The sequence below is a fragment of the Pinus tabuliformis genome, chromosome Q, assembly GCF_031772625.1.
Source record: "Pinus tabuliformis cultivar Carrire ecotype Pingquan chromosome Q, CPIR1, whole genome shotgun sequence".
In the NCBI taxonomy this organism is placed as follows: domain Eukaryota; kingdom Viridiplantae; phylum Streptophyta; class Pinopsida; order Pinales; family Pinaceae; genus Pinus; species Pinus tabuliformis.
Genome location: NC_142296.1, coordinates 215131360 through 215153725, shown reverse-complemented (window position 1 = coordinate 215153725; position 22366 = coordinate 215131360). Strand labels below are relative to the sequence as shown.

Below are 22366 nucleotides of genomic sequence, written 5' to 3'. Positions count from 1 at the left end.
ATATTGATCGAATCAACATTATATCACACAAATACAAATTAGACCCAATTACCAATTTATTTAAATACTTTAATAATAATAATAATTTTAATATACTTAAATAATATAATACTACACAACATGAAATATATTTTAATTACATATTTTTTACTTTAATAAAATATATAATACATTATTTTTTTTATTAGGTTAATAGTAATAAATTATTTTATTTATTTTTTATATAATGTTAATAGTAATGGCAAATCTTATACTAATATTAAATATATTTAGCAATATCTCTCTATATTAGTTTTATTTTTTCATTGTTTGAATTATAGTACTTTTTCTAGATTCTTGTCAAATAAATCCTAGTACTTCTTCTAGATTCTTGTCAAATAAATCTTGATTCGTTGTATTATATTTCATAATACTTATTCTAGATTCTTGACCCATAAATCTCGTTCCGTTGTCATAATACAAGTTCATAAAAGTCAAAGATTGTCCATGACTAGTTAACTTAATTTATTTTTTTAAAGTAATTATTTCTTTAGTTTAGTTGTACTATGCTATGCTTTACAACATGGGTGTAAGAGATGTTGGTGTGATGCATGCAATGCACATGAACAATAATGAAATTATATGTAATATTTATGCGAATTTTTGTAAATAAAAAAATAAATAAAAATGACTAATATATTTTAACATTGTGAAGTTTAGTTATATATTTATTTGAATATTTAATAATTATAATGTTAAAATTAATTTATATTAATTGATTAATAAAAATAAATTATAAATATAGAAAATATGTTAAAATGGTTGAGGTAATACTTAATAATTTATTACAATTTTATAAAACTACAATATTTTATAAGTATGGAAATTTTAAAATAATGGATAATTATATATATATATATATATATAGATATATTTTATAGAATTTTGAAAAATAAATTTGGATTACTATGAGGGGTAAATGCAAGAGAAATTATAATGGGTATTTTGAATTAATTGAAATTTTAAGGGGAATCATAAATTAATAAAGTTAAATGTGTACTTAGATAGGGTGTTTTTTTTTCCAAAGAAAAAAGCCGAGCTTTTCTATTATATAATAAAAGAGCTACAAAAGAGATGAGTTAACATCCAGCAGATCAACAAACTGCCTGATACAAGGAGGTGCCAACCTTCCCCATGGTTCGTCATTTTTCATGACTTTAATACACAGTATAGGATCCTAAGATCCCTGATGTCTACTGCCTGTACTCAGCCGCATAATAAAAGGCTGTCGAGTATCCACGGGCCTCCATTAAAGGAAAACAGCCCGCAACTTTACAGAAATATTCCATAAAAGTTTTATCCATAAAATTCTCCAAAAAATAAGAAGCTTTAAGTTTTTGTTTTTTTTGGTTCATATAAACACAGAAAACGCCAAGGAAAAAAAAGTACTAATACTTGGCCCCATCCGATCTTTTGAACAAAACAGAAAAAATTAAGTATATGGGGCCAGATCCGTCTCACGAATCTGGTCCTGGACCTGTTCCTTTATCCGCCACGAGCCCACAGCCTGTTGTAAACCTGTTTTAGAATATTCATCTGCTTCGACATTCCTGTCCCTGTAGATATGTGCAAGAGAGAAAACAGTGAAATAGGATTTAAGGTTTTGTATTTCTTCTAGCAATGGCATCAATAAATAATTTCTGCATCTAAATTTCCCATTGACCCAGTTTACTACATTTGAGGAATCTCCGAAAATCTGAACTGTGTGGACTTGTCTATGAATAAGCCAGCAAAGGAGGAGATTTAAGGCTGATAATTCGGCAAAGTTGTTTGTACCCGGACCAAGACCCACAGAGGCTTTTAGAGAGTGATTTGAGCTAAGGTGGATAATAATTCCAGCGCCAGTGGAATTGTTTTGTGCTGCCCCGTCGAAGAAAGCCCAGGGAATACCAGCTTTTATCTGAAGCTCTGTCCTTTGCTGAGAGGCAGGGGAGGTCTCAGGTTCGGGGATACTAGATAATATTGCTGTGCTCTGAATTGCAATAACTTCCACTGGGGGCGAATTTTCTGTGAAGATGCTGCGGTTACGAGCAATCCAAATGCCCCAACAGAGGATGGGAGGAAGGTTCCTCATATTCTTCTCTGGATGATTTAACCACCAACCCTCCCATGCCGCCTTGATATCCGCTCCCTCCCATCTAGCATTGATTTTCAATAATCTTTTTGTTTCTTCCCAAACAAGTTTGGTGAATGGACACTCCACAAAAAGGTGGTTGATCGTTTCTGAAGCTTCCTTGCATAGAGCACAGCGGCTAGGTCCCTCCTTATAACGAGCTGTCATAACATCCCAGGTAGGTATCTTCCGATTGAGTGCACACCATAGGAAAATCCTGGCTTTTTTGGGGCATTTCAGCTTAAGAAGAGGTCTTGACCACCAGATGGGAGGATCCCATCCCTTTCTGTTCATCAGGAAAGTGTATCCCTCCTTTGGGGAATATGAGCCTGTCTCAGCATGAGCCCATACCAACAGATCCGGCCGATCCTTTATCCTAACATTTGTACGCTTTAGTTCATTTAAATACCTCTGCCACTCATTCCGCCATAAATTTTCAATCCCTAAATCCTCTACCGATTTCCAATCTTGTCCCCAAATTGACTGAAGCTCCATGTTAGCAATCTGGCTTAGATTGTGGATCCCTTTTGAATCTAGATGAGTAAGGAGACCGGGGGGCAGGGCATAGAGCTCACTGCAACCTACCCATGGGTCCCTTCCTATCCGGATGCTCTCTCCATTTCCCACTTGCCAAGCGAGACCTTGTTCGATGATGTAGAAAGCCTCTGAGGTAGCCTTCCAGACGACCGAGCAATTTCTTCCTTTTTTATTTGGCCTCCGAATCCAGTCATCAAGGGGCACCGGGTCGATATACTTCCTTTTTACCACTCTGGTCCACAGGTTTTCTGCTTCTATTATTCGCCATCCTGATTTTGCAGCCAAGGACTGGCTAAAATCAACTAGTTGTTTTATGCCCCATCCCCCCCAATCCTTTGGTCTAGCTATCTTATCCCAGGCTACCCAAGGGAGGACTGAGTCTTCTTTTGTGCCCGACCAAAGGAATCTGCTACAAATTTTCTTAATTTTGTGAAGTACACCTTTTGGGATCCAAGTCAGGGCAGCCCAGAAGACCGGGATGGCCTGCAGAACAGAGTTTATCAGAGTTAATCTGCCTGCCCTTGATAACCATTTGAAACTCCAGTGAGCGATCCTTTGCTCAATTTTTGCCACAAGCCAATTCCAATCCTGTTTTCTGTATGTAGAAGGTTTTAGCCAGAACCCCAGATACTTAAAAGGCTGTTCCATGCTGCATGTTTCAAAAGGCAAATAAGAAGTGATCATGTCCTCCTCCTGCCTGGAAAAGGCTTCCATTATAAGCTGGGACTTCCTGGGGTTTATTTGCAGCCCTGTAGCTTTTAGGAACATGTCAAGAATGTCTTTAAGAATTGTTAGTTCATTTGGATTCCCATTTGTAAATAGAAGAATATCATCTACGAATAGAAGATGAGTAATAAAAAGATTTACCGCTACTTCCAAACCTGTTATCAAGCCAGCTCTCTTTGCTTTTGAGATCAGCCTGCTGAGACCTTCAGCAGCCAGAAGGAAAAGAAGAGGGGAGAGGGGGCATCCTTGTCTCAGACCACGCTGACTTTTGAAGAATTGAGAGGCTGCCCCATTAATCAAAACAGCAAAATTTACATTTGTAATGCACCCCATGATCCAATTTATGAATCCCACTTTGAATCCGAGGTGTGTCAGAAGAAGCTTGAGATATGACCAGCTGATTCTGTCATAAGCTTTTGATAGATCTATTTTCAACACTGCCCCTTTCTTCTTAGAGATTCTTAAACTATGGATGGTTTCCTGAGCCACCCCAATGGCCTCGTGAATTTGTCGTCCATCCAGGAATCCAAATTGCTCGTTGGAGATACAGGTAGAAAGGATGGGCTTCAAACGGACCGCTATAACTTTTGCAATAATCTTGTAAATGGTATTGCAAAGGGATATAGGTCTGAAATCTTCAAAGGATTCCGGTACTTCCTTTTTCGGGATGAGTGCAATGAAAGTTGCATTGAAAGGCCCATAGATTTCCCCTTTCCTTCTTGACTCCTCCACCACCTCAGTCAATTCATCGCCTATCTGTTCAAAAAAGTGCAAAAACAGTTCAATGGTCCAGCCGTCCGGACCTGGGCTTTTATCCTTGGGCATTGATTTTATGACATTTTCGACCTCCTCTTTTGTCACTGCACCAAAAATGTTCTCTGCCTCTTCCTCCTCCACAAAACGAGGGAAAGCTTGTGCAGTGCGAATGATCTCAGCTATTGTGGTCCCCCCTGGGTCAGAAAATAGAGATTGGAAATGATCTTTCCCCATATTTGAGACTGCCTCAAAGGAGGAGTGCTCCCTGCCATCCGCATCCTTTAATTTCCAAATTGTGTTTGCATTTTTCCTCCCCTTAGCATAATTGTGAAAGAATTTTGTGTTCTCATCCCCGGCTTTCAGCCAAATAGCCCTACTTTTTAATCTCCATTCTTCTTCTCTGTCCAAAAGAATCTTTGCCCTTCTTTTTTCTAATTCTAAAATTCTTTCCTTCGACTCCTGAGATAGATATGCATCAGCATCCGGGTCTTCTAGGGTGTTTAGAGCTTCATTTATACTAGCCATTTCCTCATATGACTTCCTCCTTTTCTCCGCTGCCCAATTGATGGTTTCCTTCTTTAACCTTTTTAAATTCTCCATGAAAAAAGCTCCTTTGCTTCCTGAATAGTCAAGATCCGGATGTCTCCAAGTATTCCTGAACAGTTGGATGAAAGACTCCTCCTGGATCCAGGAGGAGTTGAACTTAAAAGGAGAAGCCGGTTTTGGAGGGGTCTTAGAAAATTCTAGAAGAATAGGAAAATGGTCTGAGTTTCCTCCTTCCCCCACCCACTGCCTGAAAAGGGGAATATGAGAGGCCAAAGCATCATTTATGAGGAAACGATCCAGTCTTTTTGCAATTCTCTCCTCCCCTATTCTCCTATTCCGCCAAGTAGGTTTAGCCTTTATAATGTTAACATCAAGAAGATTGTGATTCAGGAGAAGAGATAAGAAGAAATCAGCCAGAGGATCTTCCCTTGCATTTGGTCCCCAAGCTTCAGCAATCCCCAGGGAAAAGTTTAAGTCCCCTCCAATAAGAAGCTTTTTCCCGTGAAGCAGAGTTTTTGATAACAGATCATTCCAGTAGGAGACACGACCCTGACAAGGCCCGTAAACATTGATGGCCAAGAAAGGCTGCTCAAAATCCGGGGATTGAATCTCCATACCCAGTGCATGGGAGAAACCCCAAGAATTTAAGGCTCTAAGTCTTCCAATTCTGTAACCAATGGCAAGACCTCCTGAGTGACCAGAGGCATCTAGAGCTGTGAAGGCCCAACCCGGGAGCAGAGCGCCAAGGGAGGATTCAACATCTGAGCTATTTCCCAAAGTTTCCTGTAGAAAAACCAAGTCTGGATTGTGGCAAGAAATTAAATCTTTTAGTGCTAGTTTTTTGGGTTTACTAGCCAACCCTCGACAATTCCAGGAGAGGCAGATCATTTAATAACCGACTCATGGGGTTTAGCTGCTCTAAGTGCCCCTGTGATCGACATTTGTTTGCCATCCTCAACATCAAATTTTGCCTTGACTTGAGCTTTGGAGAAAAGGGATTTCCTACCCCTGGATTTTTTTATATTACTTTTCGATGACTCAGGATGAAGGCCTCCAACAGATTCTAAGGTAGCCTGACAGGTTACTGGTCTCTTACCATGGGATCTGAGATTGTAATGATGAACAGGGGATGATTTGATTTGGGTCTGACTCGGAATGGGGGCTTCCACACAGTTCAGATTTAGGGCCGGAAGAGCTTCCGAGATGGACTCTATGTTTTGAATATGTTCATCAAGATTTTTAATCAAATTACAATCATCAGACAGACCCCCCTTTATAGATTCAGAAAAAGAGGAGAGGATAGGAAGAGGAGACTGCATACCCGATGGATCTTCCGCCAAGGGGATTTCAGGTCCTTCCAGAGGTGGGTCTTTTGAAGACTGATCTGTTGTGTTGCGCAGAGGGATCCCTTCCTCTTGATGCTGGTCCTCGACTTCCTGATCCTCCAAAATTGAGCTTCGGTGAGCCGCTTCCATAGCATTGTCCTCCATCTGCTTCTCCTTTCTTCTCCTCTGACCCTCTTTAACCTCTTCTCTGCGCTTCAGCTTCCTTCTCCTTTTTCCCCTAGGGCAATCCCTTGCCAGATGCCCATATTCTTGACAGCGAAAGCACCTGAATGGAAAGAGTTCGTAATCCAGTTTCTGATCATATTCATAATCCTTGTACTGTAATAAAACCGATTTTGCAAGCCCTTCAGATGGGTTTAGTCTTACAAGGATCCTCGCCACGGCCCGTTCATAGGTATGCAGAAAGGATCACTTAGATAGGGTGTTATCTGATAGAGATTGTGCCATAAGAAAGGATGTGATCGCTCTTATGCATTACTCATAAGAAAAGATGTGATCGTCCTTATGTATTGCTCGTTTGCCTCCTTGATTGATAACATCGAGCCATCATATGCTAGACAAGTTGTAGTTACAAATCTAGTTTGGCTACATGAATAAGTAATGGGGAGGAATGTGAATGCTCCCCCAACGGCTATTAACCTCATACAACATATGGAAGAATCCATAAGATGGGTTGATAAGCACTTGGTTTTGATTATTCAAAATCATGGGAACTCCAAGATGCAGACATTTTCCTATAGTCAGAGATATGATAGTAGGGTGAGGTGGATTTGAGGACCACATGACAAAGTTTAGAACAAGGTAGGAAGGCTTCTCATGGACATAATGGCACTATTGTGAATGTATGGATGTTCCTAACCTCTAGTCAATTGTTGATATTTATGTTAGTGTGCTCCTTCTTTTCAGTTTAATAGTTGTCTTGCTTGTGAGGTTTAAGGTCATTGAATTTCGATGGAGTGGAACTAAGACCTTATATTTTCAAAGACAATAGGTGCCTAAGGTACTAGGTAGGGGTTGCCTCTTATTAACAGAATTACTTATTTGTACTCGTTCCCAGTGGTGGTAGAGACCAAGGGGCTTCAATGTAATTCAGGGTGGAATGGTATCAGGTATGGGTAGGGAAGAGATAAGAAGAAGAGGAGAGACCATGCCTAGGTAGGTAGAGCTTCCTCCTCCCACCCTACTCATCCATCTCATGCAACGGGGAAGGATTTAGCACTAGGACAAAAATATTATTTCCAATTTTTGGAGGATGCACAATGCCAAATGGAAATTTTCGACAAAATAGTAGAGGAAAAGAAAGGGATGTTATCAGAGGACCATATTTTAAGTGAGGTGAAGTACTGGATCACTAACCCTATACACTCACTTACAAGGGACATGACATTCTTCATGATTGCAAAGATCTATTGGCTGTGATCTTAAACCATCACTTCCCATGTGTTCCCTCTCCCCTGGTCCCATGTGGCCCCCTTCCCTCTCTGCCTTCATCCCATGCTCCTTCTCTCCTTTCCCACACGCACATCCCCATGATAATGAGCAGTAGATTAGAAATGTTGAATGAAAACATTGAAGCAAGATGTATCAGGTAGTTAATTAATGGTGAGAATATGACATCAACAATTATAAACATATAATGTTGATTATTACATCTTTTAGTGATTTTAAATTCCTCATTCTAAAGAATTTGGGATGATATCTAGTATTTGTAGACTTAAAAGAGAGAATGTGGGTTAAAATAATTACAAATCCATTTACACATAATAATTAAACCATAAATTCATAGGGAGACATGTTTATAATGGGTTATTATTGGCCTAGGTGGGAATTTCTTAACACTTTCGAATGGATCCTAGGCCTCATGACAAAAAATGGAGCTGAAGCATGTGCTCTTCTATAAGGTATCACCCAAGCCATTGGGATCCACATCAAAAACCTCATGGTTCCGGGGGATTCCCGTCTCATCATTAAGTACATGGTACTTAACTCAAAACCTATAAATTCTCGTTTTCCTTCTATATTGGATTGGATCAAGTAAGCTAGGAGTGTTATTGAAAAGGCTAATTGGTTTCATCTTCTCCGCGACCATAATTCCCTAGCTAACTCCAAATCCAACTATGTGGGTAGGAGAAAAGGAGATGTAATACTTATCGATAACCTCATCTATGATCTCCGAATCCAATAGCTCACCTCACATCGAAACATCATCAAGGAAAATGACAATAAGTTTGATAAGCCCTTCACAAAATTTTTGAATGAGAGGAATAAGACATAACCACCTTCCACACATGATTTCATTAATACACCCCACAACTAGATAATGTCCCCATTTGAATATCTAGTGTCATGGCACGGCAATGGATTTTCCATTTCTAAAAGAATTTTACACCTACCTTTGGTCTTAAGGGAGGGGTGTCGACTCTGGTCATAACATGCACCATTATTTCAATTTTTTCATCTCTAAATCTAGGATTTTGATGGTTGTCACCTGAGTTTGAGCATTCTAATTCCTCTCTCAACTTTTTCCCATAATTTCACATTATATATCTTGTTTGGACAATGTTCTTTCAATTGTTTGGCTCTTTCCTTCTAGTTACCACTCTCTTTTCCATACTCACACTCTTTAAACATTGATAGTCATAGCATAATAGTTGGGATGACTAGCATATTAAGGAATTTTTTCAAAAATTTCAGAAACAAGATAAATCCATTGCCACCTTGATCTCTGTCTTCAAGGCCTTTCTAGATTCCTTAGCATTGTAGGGATGAAATATCAATCTTAGGATGGAATTAGAAATGGTTTTGTTGTTGTAGTAGTTGAGTTGACTGGAAGCATTGGAAGAAAAGGTCAAACTACTTACTTAATTGGAAGAAATTCGACTATGGGATCAAAACGTTGAACTATATCCAAGTCAACACAGAATTGTGTTAGCACTTTCCCTCAATGTTAGGAAGGAAGGTTAGTAGTATAAATCCCTCTCCAGCACTTGATTTTAAACATTCTACCAATACATACACCATTGATGTTGATACTTCTTTCGACTTGGTTACTATGTTTATCATGTTAATTTAGGTTATATTTAAATTAAACATGTTGGATCTTCAATTTAGTATTAAAAAAATATTCTGGCTCTTATATAGAAATGGCCCAAAGATTGTGTTAATTTAGTTATGGAAACATGGTCTAAATTTTTCGATCTTTATTTATTTATTTTTTAAAACATAAAATGGATGACATTGTTGTGTTCATCTCATCGAGTCATTTCCCACGATGTAAAATTTGTCTCAATTTGACTCCCAGATCAAAATATATGACCATTCAAAGATTAGCCTATCATATAGTGCCGCAACATCTTGACCTGCCATGTGGCATCCATGTGGTCCCCACTTGGTGCCCATATGGCTATCTGAGTCATCCACCTCACTACCACATGGCAACATTACCTTAGTTGTTGACCTGTTAATACTGTGTCATGAATTAACCCCTCTCTACGGCTCACATGGCCTAAACCATATACACTATATATCCAATGCATGCGGTTGTAGGCCCTCCATGGCCATGTCACACTAGGAATAAAATCCTAAAGGTATTCCTTGAAATCCTCTGTTAAAACTTTTAGGGAAAATGGAGGAGGGTTACATAGATTCTACCGCAGACCCTCCTCGAACGTGTACCAAAACCATTAGCTCTCGTCGCACTTTCGACTCTACCAAGCCGCACCATCTTGTCATATATTCTTTTGGGAGGATTTAAAATTGTTGGGGTAATGTGGAGAAGCCACCTAGCTACCCATCACCTCAACTCAGTTCTAACCAATCGTGCAGTCACGTTCTTTCATGCATGTTCTGGTGGGCTCCATTGCGCCACATCACACCAAGGATAAAATCCTGGTAGGGTTTCAACCAAATCCATTTGAAATTTTCAGGGACGGGGTGTTGAGGTGACGTTAGTGACCCTTTCCACCAGGATGATGTCACGCTCCATGTGGCGCCACTCTAGGTATGCCACGTGTCACTTAGATCTAGGCCACTTGGTCCTGCAAAAACCTCGAATTCAACTGACACGTGTTCGCTTTCGAATACAACACGTGGCTCTGAGTCCACGTCACTTGCCATGCTAGGTGGGGGTCCCGCCTGGCCTTTCATTGCATGGTAAGTTCAAATTTCATGTTATAAGTTATTTTGTGGTTCCTTTACGTTGATGCACCAAATGCATAACAACTGGCACCACTAACACGTTGCCTCGACATTTTAATCCTAGTGGGACTTTCCTTGCCTCCCATCAAAATCCCAAGGTACCAAACCTCTGAGACAAGTGGATGGCTCCAACACTTTTCAACATCCGTTGACTAGGAGATCTCTTGCCTATGCCTTTGGTCATGGCTTTGGTTCACATGGTTATAAGGAGGCTTAATGCCATTTCTCCAAAGGGCTAATGGTTACTACACCAAGCAAATACTTGGGCTTTGATTTTACACAACTCTTTAGAGATATCCCTCCTAAGTTTGGTATCCTTTTTCAGGCCCACCAACCTCCTCTCTCTCTCTCTCTCTCTCTCTCTCTATATATATATATATATATGGAATTCTTGTAGTGATTACGTCTTGACTGGCCTCCCACTATCTCTTCTGAGTTTATAGTTAAACTTCAACATATCATGGCCATATATATATATATATATATATATATATAGATATATATATAGATATATATATATATATATATAGATATATATATATATATATATATAGATATATATATAGATATATATATATATATAGATATATATATAGATAGATATATATATATATATATATATATATATATATATATATATATATCTATATATATATATATATATCTATCTATATATATATCTATATATATATATATCTATATATATATATATATATATATATATATATATATATATATATATATATATATATATATATATATTAAATACGGGCCAAACCTAGTTGCACATGCATATACATACAACTTTCCTCTTGAGCTTATAAGATTTAGACTAGGACCAAATGGCCAATTCATTTCCAGTTTAGACATCTATTTAAATTAACAAAGATTTGCCCGTCACACCATACATATACCTTAAGCCAAATTCCAAGATTAGGACAAACAAAGAAAATAATCTCATTCCTCAAAACATCTTCTAGGCACCTTTAATACATTTTCATGCTAAATTGACATCCTTGGTTATTCACTGGAGCAAATCAACAACCTTGTGCCAACATAAAATAGTCATTACATGAAAACATAAGTAATATAGATATATTAGTCCTCCTAGACTGAACCTTTCCTCATCCATGGCACAAAACTTGGCATTATTTATTCACATAAGAATTTAGCATGCCTCAACAGTAACATAGGTATTAAACCAACACATTACACTATGCAAAATCTATGGTCTTCCTAGGCTTACAAATTAGAGACAAAACCTACTAGCATTATCTTAAAAAAGCATAATCATTGCAAAGATCCACCCATCTCTTTGATAATCAAGTACCTACAAGATTCACAGATTCATTAACTACAAGCCATTTAGACTAGGATTATGCCTAATTTAACATGTGAATCTAATCCATATCCATTCCTTTAAAAGAACAATGTTCTTTCATACAAGAATGGATCATTCCTCAACATTACAAGCCATGATAAATCAACACATTAAACAGGCATAAATCATTTAGAACATAAGAGTCATAAGAAAACACTTATATTTCATAGATTAAACCAAGAACCTAAGATTGGGAGTTTAACTCTCCACCTAACCATAGACAAGCTGTAGACAAGTCTTTCTTGTAGTTGTCACCCCTGATCCAAATTCTAGAGCTAGAGGTAGAGTGCTTCTAGATGAGTTTTTAAAGCATTATTATCAACTGAAACAAGGTGTCTCGAGGATGTCTGACCTCAACCCGCCAGCTATCAAAATCAAATAAACACAGTGAACCACTTCAATGGAATACAACCATCTTCTACTTAGGAGATTAAATTAATATCATCAACTAAAACAAGGAGTCTCATGGATACCCTACGTTCACCCACCATCTATTCAACAAATTCACATCAGGAAGGGAACATTTTATTTTATACATAGGGACTTACAACATCCTAATATCTCTAGGGATTTAGACACAGAGTCTCAATTCATATGTGGAGATAGATATATATAGTTAATGTTAAGGAGATTTTATCAACAATGTTACCTCTAAAAGAACAAGAGTGCACTCTCCAATAACTTCTCAGTGGAACTTCCACCTGTGTTCTCATCCCAACCCATGGAAATGCCATCAGGTGTTATCAACCACTAGCCTTGGGTGCCTCCACCTCTTAGAAGTTATCAACTAGCATAGTCTCCAGTGGATTTATCAACCCTATAAGGCATAACCACTATTCAATTATTATCAACCAGCAAGCCTTTTGGTTTCCTCAACTTGACTATCATCTAAGCTTCCCTCTCACTAAATTATCTCGGTCGTCATATCTTTTCCTTCTCTCTAAGAAAATCAACTTATTCACCAGGAACCTCTTAGCCTCCCCTTTTTCATGTTCCCTTCTCTACCTATTCCTATGCAATCAAACACCATTTCTTTTCCAACAGGAACCTCTCGTCCTCCCCCATTTTCCTATGCATATTAATTGTGTAAGATCCACAAGGCCTTTTGGCCTCCACTTCTTGCTTCAACAGGAGCCTATTGGCCTCCTCTGCTTTCTTCACTAGGAGCCTCTTCGCCTCCCTATGCTTATTTTCCATAGGAGCCTCCTAACCCACTCTTCTCATGATTATGGTAACTGAATGAAGGAGTATCCCCATTCTTGAGTGGTATAAGCAAACTAAAAATGCTCGACAACACAACGCATACTTTGATTAACTTGTTCTCAATTATTTATTGTAATTGTTGCCCAAAGAGAACATTGACACATCCTTCATTTCCAACCTAATTTAAGAAGCAACCATCCGATTAAAATCACTCAGTAACCCCATGATTGATATTTAAAACAACCAACTCCTCAAGCAATGGAATATGTGTCCCTCTCTTAGCCATTTTAAATTTTATAGATACATAATTACAAGGAAAATGTTTTACAAGGGGAAATAACCTGCAGGGATGTCACAATCCCCACCCCCTTACAATTGCATTTCGCATATATAGTTGCTCACCCAACAACTAAATAAACATGAAAATTATCCTTGGATCAACCACTTCCTGTGACTCCTTTGCAATATTCTTGGTGCTTTTGATGTGCACTATGATATCTTTAAGCTGCTACAATCCTCTTTTTATTCAGCTTCATTCACCCAGACTGGGTAATTCCTATTCTTTCCTTTTAACATGGCATACAATCTCTCATGAGGTTCAACATAAATAATTTATAGAAGAAAAAATATTATACCTCTTGTCTTGTCCTTCACACACATGTCTTTAACAAAGCCTATTTATCATGTGTTCTCAACAAATCCTCATTGCTACACCACAATGGCCACAAATGAATCATTAAAAATCCCATTTAGCAAGTGTTCTCAACTTCTCCTCATTGTTACGCCTCAATGGCTACAAATTAGTCATTAAGAAGCCAATTTATCTGGTGTTCTCAATCGATCTTCGTTGTTACACCACAATGGCTACAAATCAGCATAAAGGTTCATGCAAAGCACAAAGAGCATAAGCTTAGCATTAGATGTAGAGATATAGTAAATAATGAGGAGGTTTTGTTAGCTACATTACTCTTGAAGGAATAAGAGTGCACTCTCTAGCAACTAAGTGGAACTTCCACCTATGTTCTCAGCCCAACTCCATGGAACTACCATAAGGTGTTATCAAGCAAATAAACGCATGTGCCTCCACCTTTTAGAGGTTGTCAACCTAGGCAGTCTCTAGTGGATTTATCAGCCCTGGAAGGCATAAAAACTACTCAATGATTATCATCCAACAAGCCCTTTTGGTTTCTTAGCCAAAATATCACATGCGCTTCTCTACTCAACCGAACTCGCATCAACACAATGCTTAGTGGAGTAAATGTCCAATCCTGTGATCAGGGAGTGTGATTATTAGTTAATATACCATCAACAATTACTTGTCATTTGCATGGTACAACATGAGAATATAAAATTCTTAACCTTATGAAATTAAAATGAACAATCATCCAAGGCTTTCCCCTACCCCATCGATTCCACTTTTAACCAGGAATCTTATTGGACAACTTATTATGTCATCCCATCTAGCCATTTGCATTTGCATCAATTAAATTTTTATATAACCATTCTTCCACACGAATGATACTTGACAAGACCCTCTCAAACATAATTATGAACATACAATTTGCATATGTAATTAGAGTCAAGGTTAAGAGAACCTCCTTTTGAGGCATTCTGATGGTTTCCATATCGTTTTCCATTATCCCATGGACCAAACTGGCCCACTTGGCTATCATACTTCCGTCCACTTAATCATGGACATACATATATTAACATATTTCAATTAAAATCAAATTTTAGAGAACTCCCTTCTTTTATGCAAGCATGCATGAAATTTCAACAACATTTTCCAAAGGAATTCTTTGTCCAATTCCTCCCTTTTACCTTTTTGTCTTGGTATTATTACCAATGTTCCAACTGTTGTTTTATGTTGGCACTACTTGCACAGTCAAACTCCAGTCATGCATATTTCCTCATTTATGCAGCTATTATATTCATGAGTAATGTTTCAAGGGATTCCAGTGATGGCCTTTTTCCAAACCATCTTCCCAATATCAACATGTCCTCATTCATGCTATCTTTGCACTTCCCATTTCCGACCTTCCTCATTTTTGTTCATGCTATTTAATTATTCGCAAGGCTTATTTTAGGTCGTAATTTTTGTTGGTCCTTCTCAGCTTTCTTACCAGAGCCCTGTGCCTTTCCTACCATGCCCAACCAATGTTCCCAAGGCCCCCAAAGCATGAAAATGAAAGAAAAAATCCAAAGGAAAGAGAGGGAAACCGTAAAAAGAAAGAAATTCATAAAAACAACCATAAAATTACATAACAAAATAGCATGGCCATGCACAATCCAAACATTAATCAATCGAGGAACAAAAAACATAAAATATTCAACATAACAACTCAATCCCCATGAGTTTTGGTGTTCCCAATGGTTCATGAATAAAATCTTAGGCAATTTCCAACCATTCACGGTTGCAAGACCATGCCACAATACAAGCTTCTTTTACTACCACTGAGTCTTGCTATGCTGCCACATACACTCAATTGTTAGTGTTTTAATGAAATATAATATGTATATCATCTGGTATCTTGCAATGCAAAGCCAAGCATGTTACCATGTAGATGTACACATGTATGTTTATTCATTAGTCACATGTCTCAAACAAGACATAATTTTAATTATATACATTAACTAGGTTTTCTAAATTTAGAACACATACACACATACCAAAATTTGCCATCATGCCATCACAGGTTTAGAATTCAGTCTTTAATCCATATCAACAACATAATTAAAATTAACCTCTTTACTAATGGCAACAACATTAGTTGAATACCCGTCTCTTTACTGATACTATCATTACAAAATTTTAAAACTCAAACTTTAGCATTTTTTTTTCCAATCAACCTTCTTTTCCGAGGCTAACAAATATATATATATATATATATATATATATATATATATATATATATATATATAAATGTATCATGGTTATGCATGCAATCAACTCATGACCATTCCATCACAATGCTACACCCAACATTCACTTGCATAAGAAAATAATCAACATGCAGGCCATACTCATAATGCTATAACCAACACCTATAACAACAATTATCAAACCACCTAACTCTCTAATAGAGTCACAAATACTATACCTTCATTTTTCTATGATAGAAGCCCATCTAGTCCAAGTGTTGAACTTGGAAGCTTTGATACCACTTTGTATTGTACCCCCTACTATCCCTAGCCCCAACTAATAGTAGAAGGAGGAAATAACTAAGATGACCCAACCTCCAAAGTACGGTTATTGAAATAGGGTCTAATTTTTTTGACATTCTTAAAACTTAAGATGAATAACGTTGTTGAGTCCATCTCATCGAGACCTTTCCGATGATTTAAATCTTTTCGTAATCCGACTCTCGTATTGAAAGATATGGCCATTCAAAGATTAACCACATCATCTTGACCTACCATGTGGCACCCATGTGGTCCCCATGTGGCTATCTAAGTTAGCCACCTCACCGTCACATGGTAGAATTACCTTCACTATTGGATTGTTGATACCGAGTCACAAATTAACCCCTCTCTATGGCTTACATTGCCCAAACCATAACATATACACAATATATGCAATGTATGCGGGTGCAGGACCTCCATGGCCACATCACTCCAGGAATAGGATGCCAAAGGTATTCCTTGTGGTCCCCCATTGAAACTTCTGGGGAAAATGGAGTGGACCCTCCTCCAACATGTACCAAAACCATTAGTTTCCATTGCATGCTCAACTGTACCATGCCACATCATCCTGGCCTATAATTTTTTGTGAGGCTTTTAAACTGTCGTGGTTACATGGATAAGCCACCTAACCACTCACCACCTCAACTTAGTTCTCACCAATTGCATGGTCACATTCTTTCACGCCTGTGCAGGTGGGATCCACAATGCCACATCACCTCAAGGATTAAATCTTGGCAGGGTTGCACTTGACTCCATTGAAAATCATCAAGGAAAGGGCATCGGGGTGACATCAACGACCCTTTCCACTGGAGTGACGTCACCCTTCACGTGGCACCACTCTTGGTATGTCATGTGTCACTCAGATTGAGGAGCCTCAAAATTAACTTATTTCAAGCACATCCCAAGCATCTTCTGTGACTCAAAACCTCAAGCCTTGCCTTGTATTTCCTCAAATTTTACTGCTATTTATTTATATTCCATGCCTTTAATTGCATATCGGTTATCAAAGGTGATTACCACTGTTTTATGCATTTTCTTGCTAAATTGGTCAGTATTTTAGTAAATTTTGCTTATCTAATGGTTCTAAAACTTTGTAGCCCTTCTTTGTTTAAGTACTAGGGAGGATGATCACTAGTTACTGGATCAAGCATAGTATCACAATCTACCAGAATGATCCATCCTGGATAGGTATGAGAAGAATGGATGATATGTTCAATTTACAGGATGCTTTGATTGCGACCTAAATAGTCAAATCAAATGTTATTTTGTTATCTTTTTATATATTATCTGAGTTGTATTTAGAACGACATTGTTGGCAGTTTCGTCTACTGTTGTTTTTGTAAATATTAACCACTTAGTTACAATGCTTTTCCCTACTCTTCAGATTGGATTGGTTGATAATGGTTATATATTTTATTATAACCATTTGAAGAGAGTTATCCATAATGCTATTGTGAGATTGTTGAAGTAGATGAACTTAATTCTCGACTTTGTATTGCATTTTTTATGGCTCCATAATATAATTCACACTGTTGTTGATTAATTTGTTGGTGTAACACGTTCCTTTATGTACAGTTCTTCTGGCCAGGCATGGCCCTCTAGTCTTGAATGCACTTGCATAGGTTATGCGTGTTTTTAACAAATTTAATGTGGTGCTTTACAAATTTGTAGACTCGTAATGTTAATGCTATAAATCATTATTTGATATTTTTTCCATTACAATTATTTAATGTTGTTAATTATTTTATGAGCATCACATTTTGACTTAAGGAATTTGGATTGTTATCATGTGTTAAGGGCCCCAGTTGCATGTGCTAAGAGACTACAAACCCAGGGATCCACTGAAGCATTAAGAGACACCCCCAGGACTCGAACCTATAGTCCTCTTAAACTATGTGGTTATATTTACTCTTTCTAGCATAAGTGCGAATTGATTGAGTAGTTGTTACTATTATTGGACTTTGTTGAACATTGATGAATGTAAATTTATTTTAGATTAATGCATATTGAATATTTGTTAACTGAGAGAAGCATAAATCATGTCTGATAGAAATAATTTTTTAATTAAAAATTGCAATGTGTGATAAAATCTTCCAATCAGATCTAATCCTGCATATATTGTGTCGGTGCCTCATTAGCTTACGAGCCCCAGTTGATAATTTAATGAACTTGCAATTTAAGAAAGTAAATCTCCCATCATTTTTGGCATCATTGCCAGGGAGGTGCCAAGGGAATAGGTCCTGATTGGTTAAATGTTTGATTATTGTTCCTCGTCTATAGTATCTGAACATCCTAGAAAACAAAGTGGCGGGAGTGGTAAGATGAGAGGTAAGAACATGTACATCCACGTTTCATAGGTTTCTTGCCTCATTGGATCTAGATGATGCTAGTCCTGTATGAGACGAGGGAGAGGTAGGAAAGGTAGAGGTAAGAAAAAATTTAATACTCCAATTGGTAAAGACAAAACATAAATACCCCCCCAGTACTAACTTGGAAGGTAGTAGATTTGATAAGAGAAGAGAAGGTGAAGCACTGGAGAATTTAGGCAAAGCATCGGTAGCTGGAAAAAGAAATTACTCTGCCACCTCCTTTAATAGTAATTATATTGAAACCATGTTGGGAAGAGGAGTAGGTTACCATTCCACATTAACCTAACTAATAGACTTCTACCCCTAGAATCTGAATTTAGTTTTATTTTAGGTAACAGGGTGGCTAAAGGAGAAGTGAAATGGACCAACCAAAGAAAGAGAATGAGACAACTTTTGGCTTTCCAATTGTTGATCAAAGTGATAATTTACAAATGAAGAACATACTCCAAGTAGTACTTCCACGCTTTCAAGGATTGGTAAGAGAAGATCCTGACACTTTTCCATTTGGATTCTATGTCTTATGTTGTAGTATGGATTATTCAACTGATGCATAGAAATTGGAGCTAGTTCTGGCTACTCTTAAATATTTTGGTTTGTGGTGGTTCATCGGACTGATGGAAAAGATCATCACCACATGGGAAGGCATGAGACATGCATTCCTAAAAAAATATCAGGATTATTGCAAGGCCCGCGAATTGAAGGAAGAAATTTTCAGAATGGTACAAAGGGAAGATGAAAGTTTGGAAGACTATCTGAAGAGATTTCTATAGAATCTTTAACATGCCAAGTAGCATAAGTTGGAACCTGAAACGAAAAATATTATTTTCTTAAAGGGCATGATGGAAGAATTGATGGAGGTGCTAAATTTGATGGGAGCTCGAGATATCTCATTGTTTACATTCGATGATATCACAAAATTTTGCAAGAGATATTCATGTGGACGAGGAAAAATAGTGAAAGGCTCTTGAGATCTCCTTAAAAATTAAAAGTTGACTTCTAGTGGAGTAACAGAAACAAAATTGGGAAATATTTTGGAAGCTTTTAAAACAGATATATTAAGCACACCAAGTTTACAACTAGACACTCTAAGTTTTAAGAAGAAACAAGAAGATAAGTGTGCCACCATTGCTATTTTTTGTCCCAAGTGTCAAAAGAAACAACCCAACAAAGATTGTCTACTTGTTAATCTCCTCACCTATGCCATTTGTGTAGAAGATCACTCCATGGACAATTGCCCTTTCTATATTAGTGCTAAAAGCGGTATACCATGGGGATGAGCCTATGATGAAGCAATTGTATTCATTATAAACCAAGAAACTATGGCAAACTAGGCCACAAGGTATGTCTTTTGACCCTACTGCTATGATTTTTTCACATTTTTCTCATTTAAAGTATGCACCATGGAATGTCACCACACCATGGAAGATGTGGTTGCAACAACCACCATGGAGCCAATCCTAGAAATAGGGTTATTGAGGACCAAGTTATGGATCCCCACCCTCGTATCCTTATCCTCCACAACCTCAGTATCCTTCGCAATCTCAAGTGTTTCTATAGAATTACCCGACATCAACATCTCAACAACAATATCCAAGTACCCAATTACAGTTTCCTTCTACCCAGCCTTCTAGGCTAAACCAATTTCCTATACAATTTTCACTAATCTAAATAATAAAACAACCCAACTTATCTTACAAGCTAAGTTGCAACCCTTTCCAACCTATGTCATCACTCTTGTAGAAGTGCGGGATATCCATTTATGGTCATGGAAGGTGTTGTCAAATTTTGGCCCCATTATTATAGAGGAAGAAAGAGAGGTAGATATTTCTATCCTTGTACAAAGAACTAGTGGACACACACCCCCTCAACAAGAGAGCAGACCTTAAAAGCAACCTTCCAACCCTCCTTTTCCTGAGAGGTTGAATGAGGTGAACCGATAAAACCTACTGAACATGATGTGATTAACAAATTAACAAATATTTGTGTTAAAATCCCCCTACTACAAGCTATTTGATATATGCCCATTTATGCTAAGATAGTAAGGATGTCATACATAAGAAACTAGGTAGGAAACAAGAGGATCCAATGAATATTAATATTGTTGGGAAGTGTGTTGATGTGATTACTAGAAAGAATTTAGCGAATAAATACTCTGATCCTGGAGGTCCTATTGTTTCAATACATATTAATGGAGTATGTATTCCCAACACTTTGATTGATGGTGGAACGACCGTCAACACCATGACTACATATAACATGGAATTGCTTGAACTAACTGATCTTCGTCTAACCCCAAATATTCCTGAAATGGTAGATCGGTCCAGGATTAAGCAGGAAGGAGTTTTGGACGATGTAACTTTCTTTGGATTCATGGGAATGTCTTATGGACTTCATGGTTTTACAAACTAAATCGACAGTTGGAGGGCATCCAATAATCCTTGGGATATTGTGGCTTGCCACTGCGAATGCATTCATATGATGTAGGTCTGTGTTATGCAACCAGCTCAAAAATAGAAGAAAGAGATAGATAAACAACTTCAAAAGTAGCCTCTTCAAGGGGGAAACCTCCTTTACATTACATAAAATGAAAAATTCTTGGATGATATTAATGACAAGACCTCCCTTCTATATATAGGAGTCTAAGGAGTCACAATATAATCAGAGATGACATAACAATAATAATGTAAGGGCACAACAATAACAATAGTGGGCTTCTATGGGGAACAATAATAACAATATGGGGACAACATGGGCACAACAATAATAATAAAGGGGTTACAATGAAAATAACAATAAGGGAATACACTAGTATTATAGGGACCTAACATGCCCCTCTCCTTCAAAAAAGTGTTGTCCTCAACGCTTGAGTAGTTATGGATGCTTTTGTATAAAACTCTCATCCTCCCATGTTCAGCAGGTAAGTTGTTCCACTTTATGAGATATTATGAAATTGATCGATTTCGTAGCTGTCAAGTTCTAGTTTCTGTGACCGCTTCAGGTTCCAATATGATTTTTCCTTCCTCGTCAAGTTTTGGCAATATTGTTTGAACTGGGAGCTTTTCACCTATAAACTTCTTTAAGTATGAAACATGGAAAACTGGGTGCACTCGGGAAGATGCAGGAAGTTCCAATTTGTATGCCATAGTAGCAATCTTTTGCAACACCTTGTACAAATCATAATACTTTGGTGATAATTTATTATCCTTCTTAGCTTGCTTGAGGGACATTTGTTTATATGGTTGTAGTCATAGAAATACCCAGTTACCTACATCAAAACTTATTTCACTGCGATGTTGATCTGTCTGTTGTTTCAATCTATTCTACACCAAAGTGAGGTTATCTTTTAAGAGTTGGAGATTTTTTTTTTGAATCTCGATGCAATCTTCCATTTCTTGAACCTTAGAATTTTCTCTTAAATATGATGTGATGGACGGTGGATGATATCTGTAAAGTGCCATAAATGGGGTCATTTTTTGTTGCAGTATGGAAGGAAGTGTTATACCACCATTCAGCCACAGGCAACCATTTGACCCATTGCGTGTGTTTATCAGATACAAAGCAACGAAGATATCCTTCCAAACATTTGCTCACTATCTCAGTTTTCCCATCAGATTGAGGATGATAAGATGAGCTATGAGCTAACTGAGTACCTAGACAAGAAAATAATTATGTCCAAAAATTTCCAGTGAAAATAGGATCTTTCTCACTTACAATAATCTTTGGGTTTCCATGTAGCTTTTGAATTTTTCCCATAAATGTAGTAGAAAATGTACCGGATTTAAATGGATGAGATAATGCACAAAAGCGTGCATACCTGGTAAGTCTATCAACTACCACCATGATGACACTCTTTCCTTCGGACTTAGGTAAACCTGTGATAAAATCCATTGATACCTCCTCCCAACGTTGACTTGGAATGGATAAAGGTTGTAATAGACCTAGGGTCTTAATTATATCAACTTTATTTTGT

At 37.5% G+C, this 22366-nt stretch overlaps 1 protein-coding gene across 1 annotated transcript in view; it reads right to left on the bottom strand.

The window, feature by feature from the left end:
* Positions 1–1471: 1471 nt before the first annotated feature.
* Positions 1472–22366, bottom strand: part of LOC149218976 (uncharacterized) — an 82343-nt gene continuing 61448 nt past the window's right edge. The window contains exons 3-4 of the mRNA XM_089386677.1: positions 5614–6328; positions 1472–5500 (exon numbers count right to left, since the gene is read on the bottom strand). Of these exons, the coding sequence (XP_089242803.1) occupies positions 1472–5500; positions 5614–6328 (4744 nt within the window). The remainder of the gene's footprint in view (positions 5501–5613; positions 6329–22366) is intronic.